A 17,031-nucleotide genomic window follows, 5' to 3' on the forward strand; every position below is an offset into this window, starting at 1 on the left:
TAAACTTTAGAACTGACTCAAAACCAGCACATAGTGAATCAGCATCTACATTTAATAATGTTTAAGAGGTTTAATATTACAGTATAAGCCTTACCATTTTGTTGGAGTGCAGTGTGTACAATTATGTGCTTCTGAATGGTTGTATTTACATTTCTGTCATGTTTTGTCTCGTGCAAACAGCCAAACTGCTTATCACGGCAAATCTCGTCACTTAGTGTGTTGTTAGGACACGGGGTTACAATGCAACCGGTTAAAGGCGGGTAAAGAGACCAAAATAAAGACATCGTTACAGCAGGGAAAGCACATTTTCAAAGCAGAATATCTGACTTCAGCATTGTTTTTCAGATAAACAAGAATGTTAACTTAGTGTGTTTCTGAAATATCTGCAAACATATTATGGTATTTTTATGCTTTAAAAGAGTCAAAAACTTACACACAGCACCTTTAACTAAGCTCAGCTTTCCAGAGTCAAACTTGACATTTCTCCTAGATGTTTGAAAAAAGAAATGGATGGTGCAGTGGCATTTCATAAACCACATTATTAAATTACAAACTTGTTGGGAGGTAGAAACAATCATGAAGATCCTTCTAGCGCTGGGCCAAACATGACACCTGTACCTGCTGGACTGTGGAGATTATCTGAGGTGGATTGAGGTCACACTGTGGTTTCAGGTGAGGTGAGAGTTCTGCCCTTTCCCAAGCATTTTTATCTAGCTCCTGGCTGGAGTTCAAAGACCTGCAGGACATCATGGGTGGAGGCTAGGGTTATGAGGTCCTTTTTTTCCTTGTTACTCACACAATACCATCCTTCCAGGGTCAGTTTATTTGCTTGACACACCATGAGAAATTAACACGAGCAGCAGGCATCAGTCCTGCTGAGCTGGACATACAAAAGCCACAATGATCCTCCTAAGGGCAGAAACCCTGGTAAACACACTGCTGAAAGAGTTTAGAGTGACCTCTGTATCTGATGCAAATTCATGTAAACAAGCTGTGTGAGTGGAAAGAGAAATCACTCAATCTGTGTAACTTGTTCAGTTGATGCTATTGACTCTGAACAGTGAAACCGAAGCGACAACTCACATTGTTGCTCTATTATCATTATGTCCTTGAACACATTCGTCATCTGGAGTTTGAGCACAATGAATTTCTTTGATAAAACAGACTAATAATAGTTATTTTGTGATTAACATTCTAAGTATTTTTTATACAATATAAATATTTTCTATTTAAATATGATGATTGCAAAGTTGTCAATTCAGCAGTCATTTCAGCAATCACATGATCCTTCAGAAATCATTTGAATATGCTGTTTTACCTTCTTAATAGCGATGTTGAAAACCACTTAATGTTTTTGTGATGACAGTAAATACTTATTTAGAACATTAAAACATTTGTAACATTTTAAGCAATTTAATGTATCTTCTGGCCAATTTAACACATCCTGGAAATTGCAACAATTTATTTGAAGAAAAAACAAGGTTTCTTAAACGGTAGGTAAAATATTTTTCTCTTTTATGAGGTTTCTGAGTATTTTCCATGGTGATATTATTTTGATACATGGATGCCATTATTTTATTAAACTATTTGGTTGAATGATAAAACACATTTCTTTGAAGTCCACTGCAGTAGTTGGTAAGAATACAGATGGTGGCATCGAGGAAAGGTTCATCCAAGAATTAATGACATGTTGAAATGAAATCGCAGGTTGCACTGCAACAATTCTAATGGGATATAAACAATCTAAGAAATATTTCTGTTTAGTTAACACTGATAGGTTTTTTTTTATTGAGGATGTAATTTTAAAAAAGGTAAGGTTGGAAAAAGGTAATACATTGCAATATAACAAAGAATATCACAATATAAAATCACCAGCCACTTTAGCTGCACCTAACTAGTACCAGATTGGACCCAATTTTGTCTTCAGAACTGCCTTAATCCCTAGTGGCATAGATTAAACAAGATATTGGAAATATTCCTTAGAGATTTTGGTCCATATCGACATGATAACATCACACAGTTGCTGCAGATTTTGTCTCATTCCACCACATCCCAAAGTACTATATTGTATTGAGATCCGGTGACTGTGGAGGCCATATATGCCTTTATGGCATATATGTGGAAATAGATGTTTCTGACATGTATGGGACATACATTATGTTTTTTATACATGTATGTTTCGGGCATATAAAAGGACATATATGGGACATATATGTGTTTTACATGTATACCTTTCTGGCATATATGTGGAAAGAGATTTGTCTGACATATATGTGCTACACATGTAGGGGACATATTTGTTTTTAGCATACATGGGACATGTACGTTTCTTGCATATATGTGGAAATGTATAAATAAAGAACATATATGTTTCAGAAAATATGATTCTGAAATATAAAGGATATATTCTGACATTTTTGAGACATATATGTTTCCTGAATATATGTGGACGTATATGCCTCTGAAATATTTAGGACATTAGTTTGTTATACGCATAAGGGTTGTATGCCTTTCTGGCATATATGTGGAAGTTGATGTTTGTGACAAATATGGGACATACATTATGTGTTTTATACATGTGCCATATATGTTTCTGGCATTTATGTGGACATATATGTTTCTGACATAAATAGGACATATATGTGTTTTACATGTAGGAGACATATATTTTTCTGTCATTTTTGGGACATATTTGTTTCCGGCGTATGAGTGGACTCACTGTTAAAAATTGTCCCGTTAAAAAACAGGAAAATACTGGCAGCTGCAGTTGCCAGCAATGTACTGTTATTTTACAGTATGTTGCTGTAAAAATACATGGACTACATTGATTTACACAATACTCAAGTGAACTCATTTTGCTCACTGAAAGCAACTGCCTCAACTTGGTCAACTGCTGAATGAGTTTATGAAGTAATGTGCTATATATGCTTAGAAGCATACTTATAATGATAACTTATTTTAGTTAATTAAAAAAGTTTGGTTTAACTCTAATGTCTTATTTTTCACAACAGCACACATACATGTAAATCTGGAATCACCAGAGAGATTCTGACTGCATCAGCAACTAAACAGCCGCTTTCTTTAAATAGAGAAACATGCAGAATAACATCAGCAGTTTATTGTTCATCTTTAACTCATACACTGGCTCTACTCTCCTCCACAACGGTGACACACAGAAGAAATTAGCTTCAGGTTTTACAGTAAAATACTGTTTTTTCCTTGATTTAACGATAATCTACTGGCAGCTGTGGTTGCCAGCAATATACTGTTTTTTAACAGTCCACTTCCGTTGTGTAAATTAACAGTATATTACTGTTAAAATACATTTTATACTGTGTTTTTACCTCTCACACCTTTAACCCTTTAAACCCCAGAGCATATACTTCAGTTTTTATTGAAGTGTCCACACTACTGAGTGTTCAAGAAACATGTAGCAAAGCTGAAGAAAATTCATTAATTAACTGACTAATTAAATGATAATTGAGGATTAACAATGAACAAATGAAGAAATACTGAAGGAAAAAACAAGAACAGAACATGCAAAACTTTAGTCACAGCTTTATAATGAAATAACCTGAAGAACAACAAATGATTAAATCATTTAAATGATCAGCAGATGATTAAACAACTCTACAAACATCATCACCAGCTACACTTATTACTTAATACATGTATTTTTGTATAACATCTACTAAAGTTCTTCTTGAGAAAAAGTTAAAGTTTTACGTCACCATCATGGAGAACAGAGTTTGCTTTAGTTGGGCTCTTAGCCCTGACATTTATATATCTTAGCTGCTGCAATTGTTAAGAACTTTGCTTAAAAAGCTCCTTTGTTGTGGCAAGCCAGCCAAAAACCTAAATCTGAAAAAGTAAGATCTGGTGATGTTCAAGTTGTTATTAAATGGCAGAGTCTGTTCTCATTTAGTATAATAAAATTTACTGCTCCCATTCAATGTTAAATCTATTGTTTTACATTATGTATATATATGGCAACGATTTCTGGAAGTTTTTAAGAATATCTTGGACAATAACACTGCTCTATGGTGTATATCGCACTCAAAGAGACATCAATAATCAGCGGATGAACCTCAATAATGGTGACGACTAACAAAATGAACAGTTTAACTCACAAACAGGCAACTGAAAGTCTAAACATAAACAACAGCAGAATCAAACACAAGTAAAGAAAACTCTTAGACCGTTATACAACATTTTTTTTATACCGCAATGCATGCTGGGATATTTGTACCATGCCACTCCCAGCATGCATTGCAGCATGAAACATTTGAGATGTTACCATTGTTGAGATACAAGGTCAGATTCATGAGGTCTGAGTGTGTATGTGTCATAACTGGACTGTTTTTGTATGTTATTTCTTAACTGTTAAGTAATTACGGAGGTATCTTTCTGTTTTCACTTCTCATTAATTTAATTAATACCTGTAACTAAACATAAAATCTATTGCATGAGGCTCTTCTTCCAGATTTATACCAAAACATTTATCAGAACTTATTTCAGACAAATATATTTCTCTATTTATTGACTTTCCAACTTGACTGCTATAATACAAGCATTTTGTTAACTCTTTATTATAGTGATTGGAGAGTCTGAATTAATCAGTTCAAGGGTGAAGAGCCCAACTAAACCAGCCCCTTACTCCATTACGGTGACACAAAAAACACCTTAATTTCTGTTGGATCTCAATGTGAATAGTATGGAAGTCAAATCAGTCAGTAATAAGTGTGTCTGCTGTTGTTTGTGGAGTTGTTTAATGATCCTCTGCTGAGACTGAAGCTGTTTTATTTTATTTGATTTTATTTAATGTTGTACCTCAAGTCACTGTTTGTGTTTCTTGTTTATTTTCTTCAGTAATTGTAATTATTAACAGCAGGTGTTCATCAGTGTCTGAATTCACTCATTAGTGTTCATTAAAACAGTCAGGTGAACTATATTAGTTAACTAGTGTATGAAATAGTGAACAAGGACACAAAGCGTGATTTCAAACACAGACTTCAAAACATCGAATCTGAACTCTGTTAGCTCACAGTTTTCTGCAGTTGGTTACTTTCTCGAAAACAAAAATGTTACCCAGAAAGCACTGTTTTTAACAGAATATTACTGTTTTAGTGAAAAAACATTATTTTACCGTAGAATCTGACTGTTTTTTAACAGCAATTTTTTACAGTGCTTATATGTTTCTGACATATATGGGGCACATATGTGTTTTACATTTATGGAAAATATATGTTTATGGCATATATGTGGACATATACAGTATGTTTCTGGCATATATGAGACATCTGTGTTATACATCTTGGGGACATACATGTTTCAGGCATATATGTGGACATATATGTGTCTGACATATATGAGACATAAGTGTGCCACACATGCAGGGGACATATATGTGGACATACAGTGCATCTAGAAAGTATTCATAGCCTGTTACATACCTTGGTTGTAACGAGTGATTATTTGAGTTTCTGTTGCCTTTATATCCGCTGGAACCAGTCTGGCCATTCTCTTCTGACCTCGGGTATCAATAAGACATTTACGCCCACAGAACTGCCCCTCACTGCATATTTTCTCTTTTTCAAACCATTCTCTGTAAACCCTAGAAATGGTTGTGCGAAAGATCAGCAGTTTCTGAAATACTCAGACCAGCCAGTCTGGCACCAACAATCACGCCATGTTCAAAGTCACCTTTCTTCCTCTTTCTGATGCTCAGTTTAAACTGCAGTAGACCGTCTTGACCATGTGTACATGTCTAAGTGCATTGAGTTGCTGCCTTGTGATTGGCTAATTAGAAATTTGCGTTAACAAGCAGTTGGACAGGTGTACCTAATAAAGTGGCCAGTGAGTGTATATAAAATCACAATAATATTGTATCATGGTAATGTCATATTACGGGCACCCTAATGTTTTCCCTATTAAGAAGAAACCAATACACCAGATTGAACACAAAAATAATACTTGCTATAGTCTCCCACTATAAAACTTTACAATCCCAGATATGTAGAAAGAAAAGAGTCCATGATCACTGGTTGGGCCAGTGTTGCTGTTTTCAGGCTATAGCTCAAACTAATTTTTGGGCAAAAATCAACCTGCAACTACTTCTTTTTTTGTTATCAATCTCTGCATCTTCGGTCCTCTGCTTAAAAAAAAGTTTGTTTAACTTAAAGAATTCATGTCAGCGGAAGATGTAAGCGAGCTAAATATAAAGAAAGTGTCCAAATGACCAACCACTTCTAATGGGACTGGAGATCAAGAGCAAACCACAACCTGAGGGAGCAATCATGCTACACAAAAAAGGCATTTCCACATCTAGACACGCTATTGTGTGTCCGGTCAGGCACTGTGGGTCAAGCAGAGATGACATCACACCAGAGCCCATCACTCTCAATAAGCTCAGCTATTTCCTGTTCCCATCACCCGTCACTACAAACCGGCTATGAATCACGGCTCTGCAGCAACAAAAGGTTGTGACGACACCAAGAAAGTGTGCTGCTGGTTTTCAGGAGACACACAGACACATCGTAAAGGAAGGACACAGGGAGGAATGCTCACGTAGTGCCAAGAATGTGGCTGCCTTGATTCTGAAATGGACTTGTTAAAACTTGATGCAAGTGCTAGTGCTAACACTAGAGCACAGTCGTTCAGAAAACCACAGGTTCCTGTCTCCGCGGCGCTGGAGAATATATCAGCCCCTTGTGCAAACTCTGGCTAAGCATGGTCATTTAACATTTTATCCAGACAGCCCAGAGAGATTTTACTCAGTCAATTTAATCTTTAAATCAACAATGGGGTGCATAACCTCTTGCTGGCATCCGAAACGCTGTTTAGAGGTTTTGAAGATTATATGTGAAGTATCATTTTTAGAAATTAAATAAAACTACTATGTTTTTTAATAAAAACCTGCACAATATATTATTTCAGCATTAATATTGCATTGTGAGCATTCACAATAGTCACATCAGTGGATAAGCAATGTTGAGTCTGAATTTTAGTTTATCATCTGCATGTGTTTTCGAGGCCTGTGAAAAGAATTTTAAAAGCATTCATACATCAGAAATTGTAACGTCTGTAATTTTCTAAACATTCATTCATTCATTTTCTTTTCGGCCCTTTATAAATGAGGGGTCGCTACAGCGGAATGAACCACTAACTTCTCCAGCATATGTTCTATGCATCGGATGCCCTTTCAGCTGCAACCCACCACTGGGAAACACCCATACACTCTCATTCACAAACATACTACAGACTACAGACAATTTAGCTTACCCAATTTACCTGTACCGCATGTCTTTGGACTGTGGGGGAAACCGGAGCACCCGAAGAAAACCCACGCCAACACGGGGAGAACATACAAACTCCAAACAGAAAAGCCAACTGACCCACCCGAGGCTCACACCAGCGCCCTTTTTGCTACGCGATTGTGTTACCCACTGCATCACTGTGACACCCCATTTTATAAACAATTCAATAAATTAATCGTTATTACAATGAAGGCTTGTGTTATTTTACATTTGATTTTTCAATTACCGTATAGCTGAATACTGCTAGACTCCTCAGAAAACAATAAAACTGTTTTTTTCATTGGTATATTTTTCTTTATTGTACTTATCTAAGTTTCTAGATTGTTTATTATAATTTTGCTCCCCTACAGAATAATCCCAATTAAAAGTATAAATTCTTTTCAAATAGAGATTTTCAAGTCAATCTGGTAAAATTGCATTCATATCAAATATATCTGGCAGAAAAACAAAATATCGCTATATGTGAGATTTTTCCATTATCATGCAGACCTACTTTTATATCAAAATAAAAGATTTTGACTCCTGTGGAATAACCAACACAATCTCAATGCAATTTGTGACTTTTTGATTTAGTGGCTAATTCGTATGATCTCATTTGTACGATTCAGATCGATTTGCTCCAAGCATTTGTTATCACGACTCCTTTTTAAAATCATACGACTGAACTCGTAAGAATTCATACAAAGACTGTACAATACACAAGACATGTCACTTGTATATTTTTGAATGGGGAAAAGTGTAATATGGTGAATGAAGCCCCGTCTACTAGTACAGAAGCCAATCATCGATCGCTATAGACTGACGATACTGTGGGGGAGAGGCTCGGACCAGATGCGAGTTTCTGCAGATTTAGTTTGATTCGAATGTTTAGAAATAAAACTAAAGACTCAGTAAATATGTTGTTTTTGAAAGAAAGCTGCATTCGCTCCATTAAAATACAATAAAAACAGTAAAAACAGTTTCTAAATACTATAACAAAATGAAACAAATCATCAATTTAATCATCTGATGTGATTATTCTTAATGCTACTTAATATTATGGAAACTATGGAACTTTAAAACAATTTAACTATAAAACTAGAAATGTATTTGGGTTGCTTTTAAACAACTTAAAAATTGTTTTTAATTATTATTTTTTGCTGAATTAGGTGGTTAATTTCTTGTTTTTTAGCCGTTACTGTCATGGTCTCAATATATAACCAATTTAACTGTAAGTTATACAACTTATGTCATGCCCCCATAACTCACCACAAAATAATAAATGAAACATTTAAACCTTAAAACTAAATTCAAACATTTATGCAATTATTGTGTTTTCAAGATCAATCTTTACTGTCACATTAAGTTCTACAAACCTAATTTACAAGGAATCCAGCCTGTCTACAGCATGCATATTCTGCTAGGGTTGCAATGGGCAGATTTGTTATTGTGAGATCATACAAAGAGTCCATTTTACACACAAAGATCACATGAGTGATTAAATCTGAACACCGAGACCCTTTCAAATCGACATGGGCTTGATGCTAATTGACTTCTGAGAACTGGAGATTGCCAGCCTTGAGACGGATGACCATGAAGTATTTAAATGCTGCAGGAATTTATGAAGAAGTCCTTCAGCTCAAAGAAGGCGCCATCACGTCCTTTTGTTATCTCAGGCTTCAATTTTAGGGTCACATTGCAGGAATAGTGAGCACGTTATCCGGCTGCTGGGTGAGGAGAGCTAGCACCCTGGCGGAGCGAGGTGTGATCTCAGCATGGGACTGGACAAGAGCACAGTTTGGTCAGCCACACCAGACCACAGCGGAGAAACGGGGGGCTGAGACGCGTCATTCACTGAGATACTGAGCGTTTCTAACACACAACAGCTGCAGGACACAAAGACGCCTACTTCATTTCACAACCAAAGGGGGTTTGCAAAAAAAAAAAAAGTATGGCATATGATATGTACTTTGATACTTATCGTATCGTTTATCATGTGCCCCCCGCTTTCTAGTTGTAAATTACAGAAATGTATACAAGTGGCAAGGACAGACATTTTTAAAGGGATAGCTTACCCAAAAAATGTAATTACCACATGATTTACTGAGCCACAACTTATCCAAGGTTTATACAACTTATATTCTTTTAGATTAATACAATGGAGTAGCTGCATCTCTAAAAGCTTTATAATTGCAAGGAATGACATTTTTGAAAATTTCAAAGCCCTAAAAAGGGTGAGTAAGTTATCAAAAGCAATGCATTTTTAAAAGAAAAAAATACCTTTGTTGATCTTGCTTCATGTCAAATGAAGGAAACACTTTGAACAGAACATATTATATAAAATGGGATTCAAATTGTTTCTGGGCATATAAAGGGCATTATTAGTTTTTGTCTGAAAGACCTAGTCGTCAAAAGCTGATAATGTATGGCTAAAGTGAAAAATAAAAATGTGAAAAAGCCTCAAAAATGCAGAATGCTAGAGCAATTGCTTCAAACGGAGAGCAAAATACCAACTGGATGTACAGTGCATCCGGAAAGTATTAATAGCGCTTCACTTTTTGTATGTTACATCCTTATTTCAAAATAAATTGAATTCGGTGGATGTCCCAGCCAGAGTCCAGACCTGAATCCTATTAAACATCTCTGGAGAGATCTAAATGACTAACCGCCACTTCCTATCCAACCTGATAGAGCTTGAGAGGAATGGGCAAAAATTCCTAAAGACAGGTGTGCCAAGCTTGTGGCATTATATTAAAAAAATATTTGAGGCTGAAATCACTGCCAAAGATGCATCAACAAAGTATTAAGCAAAGGCTGATGTGAAAATTTATGTAAATGTGATTTTTCAGGTTTTTTATTTTTAGAAAATTTGCAAAAGTTTTAAAAAATCTATAAAAAAAATTCACATTGTCATTATGGGGTATTGTGTGTAGAATTCTGAGAAAACAAATGAATTTAATCCATTTTGGAATATAACATAAAAAATGTGGAAAAAGTGAATCACTGTGAATACTTTCCAAATGCACTGTATGCATTCATCTTTTAGGCAGCATTATGGGCTGTAACTTTACCAAACAGTAGTAAACCATATCAGATCACATATTTAAATCAGAAGTATGCATTTCAAACAGGTAAATATATGATATATATTAAAATAATCCTCAAAGACTGGGATTACAAGCTGCTTTGTTAAAGCCATAGGACATCAGGGATTCAATTAAGCTACAAAGATGATGATGAAGATGATGATGTTTTTTTTTCATAATCTGAAATTGCTGTAATACTCAACACAATTTAAACAGAATCTCAAGTGTAGCGGGTGGGAATAGCAGGTATGTAGACAATGAGTACAGATCAATGATATAAAGGAATATCTTTTTACAAAAGATGGAATAAAAACAGGGGTTCAAATTGTCACTTATGAAAATTCCATTATTCGTTTTTGGCTGAAAGATGTAGTCGTCACATGTGTGTAAAGCCCTCAAAATACACTGAGAGCAATTACAGCATGAAAGCCCTTCAATTGGATTAATCGCTCAGATTGACATCTCTTACAGTTACCATTCATGATTGTATAAAAGACTACAACTGGATGATCAACAATCATTACCCACCTCAATTCTTTATGTTATACGATGACATATTTCTCTCACAAAGAGGTCTTTCCACACCAATTTCTTTCTATTTTTTTAATCTTGTCAGTGCCATACTGCTCTTATACAGCCATCAACCTCTGCCTGTTAGCAAATCAGCATGAAAGGTATCTGACTTTGCCATTTAGCTAGATGTCTTAAAGCTTGCAAGAAGAAAGGGAATTGTTTCCATACTAATAGCTTAGCTTGAAACTAAGATATCATTATGTTCGCTCTGATAAGACCAGCAACTGTTTCCAAAGATAAGGCTCATAGAGGCATTCTGGAAAACTGCTTACGTTAATTTGTTTTTTTTCTTACTGGTACTTATGTATCAAGGCACAGAACCATGCAGGCAGTTCCAACAACACACATATTCATCCCAGGAGACTGTGTCTTTCAGCACTGCAGCTGCAGAGTAGGACCGCTGAAGAAAAAGTGCTGCAGTTTCTCTGTTTTAAGCATTACTGCCAAGACTAAACACACTAAACTGACATGAACAGTTAAAGACATTGTATATCAAGCTCACTGTACGAGCAGCTGAAACAGGGACGTGTACTGTATACACCACTCTCACAGAGTTTAGACACACAGCTGAAAACTGGCGGAACAAGGCAGCATAAGAGATCTCTCACACCTCATTATATAATCTATTTAATTAGATCATCAAGACTATCTTGACTTTGGGAAGTTTTCTGTTTCATATTAGAGAAATGTCACTTGATTTTAGTTGCTTTCCTTGAGAAGTGCTTCCATTAAATATGATAGAAATACTTGTTTTGAATCTTAAAAATATGATCTGATGGTAGATTAAAATGATGCCAACCCCTTACAATGATTAACCAATGTCTTATTGTTATAAAAGTGTAGTAAACATTTTTATTTTTTTATTTATTTTTTGGTGTACTGATAACCATTTGGTTTACTGATAACCAGAGTTTTGCTACTATGGTCAAACTAGAGCAGATAGTAAATCCATGGTTTATTTCAGAATGAAACAACATAAAATTCAAATTTAGATATCCAGAAGCGCTATAAAGTAATTCAGAACAGACGAACAGATTAAGTCAGGCTATGAAAACAGCTTTACCTTTAAGCTCAGGGCAATCTGACGAATGTATATCATATTGAGATCCTCCAAAATGCGAAGTTTCTCCTCCATGTCTGCGAGTCTGTCTATGGGCATCCTTCACCAGATATATCAGTTGCTGATTTAAAGTTCAGTCTCCCACTGCTCCTCAGACTATTAATCTGTCTAGCGAGTTGAGAAACATTATCGGAAGAAGTTGACGAGTAAATGAATCACACGATCCAAGCGCATACAAATCCAAGAAAATCAGTTTTCACATCACAGACCACTTCCACATGTCCGAAAACAACAGTCCACGAAGAACACGTTTATAACAACAAATCTAAATGAAGACAACGAAAAAGAAAGACAGAGGAGTGTGAAAAAGCTCTGTCCGCAAACTCCTCCAGCTGCTGTACAAGAGTGCAGCGCGCGCGCACGTCTGATCTGCCTTCACAACAATAGCGAGTGACTCCAAATGAACGCGCTCAGACGAACGGAGTTTCTTGACACCCTCAAATCCAGCTCTCGTTATCCTGTCAGTATAATGGGCCGTTTACGCACGTCGCTCTGCTGCGCTAATGTGAGTGTGTGTCTGTGTGCTCCGGCTGGACTTTACCCACGAAAGGGCATCAGAGCCCGCGTGGACTGTATTTTTCTGCCTCATTCACGATTCAGCTCACACAACACTATACAGCTCAACTACAACCACCGCCGACAGAAACTACACGCCCTCCATAAACAAACACATCGACACTGTTCTAAAGGACATTCTCGCTGTTCTAAAGGATGATGACTGCTCCATAAATAAATAAATAAATATATATATATATATATATATATATATATATATATATATATATATATATATATATATATATATATATATATATATACTCCAGTATGATTGGTTATTTACACGTTACATATTAACGTTTATAATTAAACAATTAAAACTGTTGTACATTCATATAAATTATGGCATACTAATATATTATCATCATCATCATCATCATTGACGTCTTGACCGCCTAAATTGACAGACATTTTAGTCCAATAGTACAGTGAGTATATAATGCATTTATTTAAATATTGTTTTAATCTGGATTTAAAAATTTTATGAATGCATGAATGAAAATGAATAAATAATATAGGAACTGTCTTTATGTTAATATTAGTATAATGTGCCCTATTTCTTCAAGTGTAATATTGGCAGTAATATTTGTGTAAATATCAGCCTCTTTCTCCGTTGTTAGGTTGAACAACCAATTCTCATGATTAAGTATTACCTGCCAAAGATATCGGCTGTTTATTAGTACTTGTAAAGTACATATTCTGCATGTTCTTATGCACATCCCTGACCCTTTCCAATACCCAAACCCCAAAACTACCTTAATAACTTGTGTTAAGCATCACATTAGGACTTTGTTGAGCTAAAAGTCAACTGTTTCGTTTGTAGAGAATTATACCCTACAGTAAAGTATGACTTTTTTGTAATAATTAAACACGTTTTATATCTTTTGTTTTCTTTGTAATAGTATATGTCAAAATTCTCATGACTAAAATGTCATGACTATACCATATTTTTTGCTAAATTCCCCAAACTAAGCCTTTTGACTGCTCAATGAGAATTAGTCTGCATGCTGCCTCAGCTGGAATAGACGAACATTAACTATAGGAAACAAAGGCTCCATCTGTCCTCTACAATGAGAACAGTGCTCTCAGTAACTGCAGTCTCCATAAAACTTACTTTCCACATAATGATGGCATCCAGCATCATAAATCTAAGACAGTTAGTCATCTCGATTTTCGTGCAGCGTAGTATCGACCATTTCACCAGTCAGGTAATAATTTATTCTAGGAGATATACATTTTATTTTCCATAGAGAGTCACTAGTATTAAAATATATATTTCATAAAGTGGCTTCTGCGTGTTAGCAGGGTATCAATCTTTAATCTATGCTAAATTATTTAAAATGCCACAGTTCAATTTGAGAGTGCCCAAAAGATTTCTCTCCTTGAAGCGAGTAGTTCAAATCAATGAATCGGAGTAAACAGGATGTTTATTATTGATATTGTGTTCAATTACTTGACAGTTTGTGTTTGGATATGGCTAACATTTACAGAGATATCCCCACATCTGTCTCCTTTTGAATTTTTACAAGCAACATATCCAGTTTCTTTTCACATGAGCCGTTCTCTTTTATGATTCAGGATCATATCAATTTTAGATTGGCCATTAGTTTCTTTCACACAGAGCAAACCGAAGTTATTGATTCATGGAAAGAGAATGGTCTTTAGTTGTACAATGGCAAATTTTCTGAGACCACCTCAAAGTTATTATCAGTATTCTAGACTTTGAGTAAAATGTTTTTGTATTTGCATTTTCAAAACTACAGAAGTTCCTTCAAAATGTAAAAAAAAAAAAAGTGTTGAAACGTTCATTTGCAGCAAAAAAGTGACAGACTTAAATTTTTGTAAAAAATTTTGTTTTTGCTGCTTGTTTAAACTACTTATTTTTAATAAGCTGAAAGAGCACAGTTCTTGAGTTTTTTTAAGGGACAACTTAATTGTTTTATGTTCAATCAACTTAAAATTGTAAAAACCATTAAGTTAACTTAATCGATTTGCATTGAAACAAGATGAACAGAAAGCCAGCATTGTTTTACAGTGTGTTTATTTATACTTATACTTATTATACTTATTATTATTATTATTATTATTATATTTAAGGTCTGAAAACATGGATTTAATTATATGGACTCTATATCATTTTTTGGACATAAATACTCCAAATGCTAAATTCTTATCAGAAATTCTGAAGACAGTTCCGATAAGGGTTAAATGTGGTCTTTTGATTTTTTTTTCAGAGCTGTTTATGCTTCATAAGCTACATTTACATGACTCTGATAAGTTCATTCATTTTCCAAAACCAGAGCACCCGGAGGAAACCCATGCGAACGCAGGGAGAACATGCAAAGTCCACACACAAACGCCAACTGAGCCGAGAATCGAACCACCAACCTTCTTGCTGTGAGGCAACAGCACTACCTACTGCGCCACTGCTTCGCCCGCTCTGATAAGTCCCTACTGTAAATTATAAATGAAAGACTATTCAATTAACAATGAGTAGTATTATATTAAACTTGGCTGATAAGAGAACACACAACAGGAAACAAAGGCATGTGAGTCACTATTTTCCTAAAGTCTTAGGAGATGTAAAGAAAAATAGACGGCAAATTGTGGGCTTAAAGAGACTGGTCTTGTGTTTGTGAAAACAGACACAGGGGTCTCAACCATGAAACTCAATCTACCTTAGGTTCATGGAGGTTTCTGCATTCCTTTTTTAAAGCCTGTAGAATCATGCATGTATTTAAGAAGATAACTAAACAACAGACAACAGGGAGTTTCACACCTCGGAAAATCAAATGATGATGAAATAATACTATTGTATTTTAAGGTGTGCTTTGCTAATCACTGTGCAATGTAATGTGTATTTATATAGCATATTTCTATAACATTTTTGGTCATACACCCAAAGCGCCTCACAATCATGAGGGGAGGGGGTCTTTTCCACACCACCATCACTGTGCAGCATCCACTTGGATAATGTGATGGCAGCCACAGGACAGTGGCACCAATGGGCTCACCACACACCAGCTGTTGGTGGAGTGGGGAGACAGTGACAGAGCTGATTTGTTGGATGGAGATGATTGGGATGGTAAGGGCCGATGGTGAGAATTTGGCCAGAACACCGGGGTTACACTCCTACTCTTTACGAGACGTGCCATAAGATGTTTAATAACCACAGAGAGTCAGGACCTCAGTTTAACGTCTCACCTGAAAGATGGTGCTTACTGACAGTATAGTGTCCCCTTCACTATACTGGGGAATTAGGACACAGACTGCAGGTTGAGCGCCCCCTGCTGACCTCGACCTCACTAACACCAATTCCAACAGCAACCTAGTTTTCCCATGTGGTCTCCCATCTAGGTACTGACTAGGCTCAGCCCAGAACGGCAGGCCAGAGGTCATCAGCCCCTGTCTATTTGCACATTGGCACTGTCGATATCATTCTGTCTGACATATTGCTCATCTTCATTATATATTGCTAACTGGTCTAATCTAATTCAAAATGATCTTTATAATTATACATATTTGATTTAAACTGTTTCTTCAGTTTAATTGTCAAGTTTTATGTGAGTGTTTAATATTTTCCCAGCATGCTCTGTGTTTCTGTTACTGTTCGATGTGAACATGAGGCACACGTTAAAAGTTAAAGTTAAGACACGGTTAGAAACAAGTTCAGACAAAAGTATAAAAAAAGATTTAGACAAGTGTATAAAGCATTAATGTGTTCTATCTAACAAGAGGCGCACTACTTCAACTACTGTAACAAATAAAGTATTGTCCAAAAAGGGGATTTTCACAGCTATACCAAAAAAAGAACCTTTAAGCACCCATTTATCAAAATAATACTTTTTTAAAATAACATTTTCCCCAATATGAAGAAGCTTTTGTAGTAGAAGGGGTTTATGGAACCATAAATGCTGTTTTTTATGATTTAATAAAGTTTATTCACTAGCATTTAACATCTATGAAACATTTTCATTCCACAAAGACTCCTTCTTTAGAGTGAAAAGAATTCTTTAGATTTCTAAAATGTTTCTAAATGTTATTTTCAAGAACGCAACCTAAATTATTTTTATATGGCATTGCCTTTATATTTATAAACTGAAATATGTGTTATCTTGCTCCATATTCTTTGTGGTTTAGCCCTGGTTATCGATTAATCTGAGCTATTTATACATTAATGTTTCACAGTGTACACCATTAAATCCTGTGTTACTATCTTTATTTGCATAACATCAATGAGCATATTAAAATCATATTAAACTGCCAACTGCGATCAACTTTTTTCCTGGATGGTCTATTTTGCCAGATACTATGAAAACTATTATTTTGTCCAGAAGAATACACAACTATTTCATACTATAAAAAGTACAAACACTGGTTTAATTCTAATTAAAAACAA

At 35.5% G+C, this 17,031-nt stretch overlaps 1 protein-coding gene and 2 long non-coding RNA genes across 7 annotated transcripts in view; 1 reads left to right on the forward strand and 2 right to left on the reverse strand.

The window, feature by feature from the left end:
- Window positions 1-17,031, forward strand: part of LOC147844337 (uncharacterized) — a 528,347-nt gene that overhangs the window by 350,064 nt on the left and 161,252 nt on the right. The window lies entirely within an intron of this gene.
- rtkna (rhotekin a) overlaps window positions 1-17,031 on the reverse strand; it is a 149,003-nt gene that overhangs the window by 98,682 nt on the left and 33,290 nt on the right. For 2 of the 5 annotated variants that reach the window (XM_087252421.1, XM_087252423.1), the window contains exon 1: window positions 12,018-12,466. The exons of the other annotated variants lie outside the window; for them this stretch is intronic. In XM_087252421.1, the coding sequence (XP_087108547.1) occupies window positions 12,018-12,113 (96 nt within the window). In that variant the 5' untranslated portion in view covers window positions 12,114-12,466. Of the gene's footprint in view, window positions 1-12,017; window positions 12,467-17,031 lie in introns of those variants that run through there. 5 annotated transcript variants of the gene reach the window in all.
- LOC147844341 (uncharacterized) lies at window positions 166-5,717 on the reverse strand. Its single transcript, XR_015491686.1, has 3 exons — window positions 5,184-5,717; window positions 2,326-2,714; window positions 166-2,231 (listed from the first exon to the last, which is right to left on the reverse strand). It is a non-coding gene; the product is annotated as an uncharacterized LOC147844341 (long non-coding RNA).

Source organism: Danio rerio, chromosome 5, assembly GCF_052040795.2.
Source record: "Danio rerio strain M-AB ecotype USA chromosome 5, GRCz13ab, whole genome shotgun sequence".
Taxonomy (NCBI): Eukaryota; Metazoa; Chordata; class Actinopteri; order Cypriniformes; family Danionidae; genus Danio; species Danio rerio.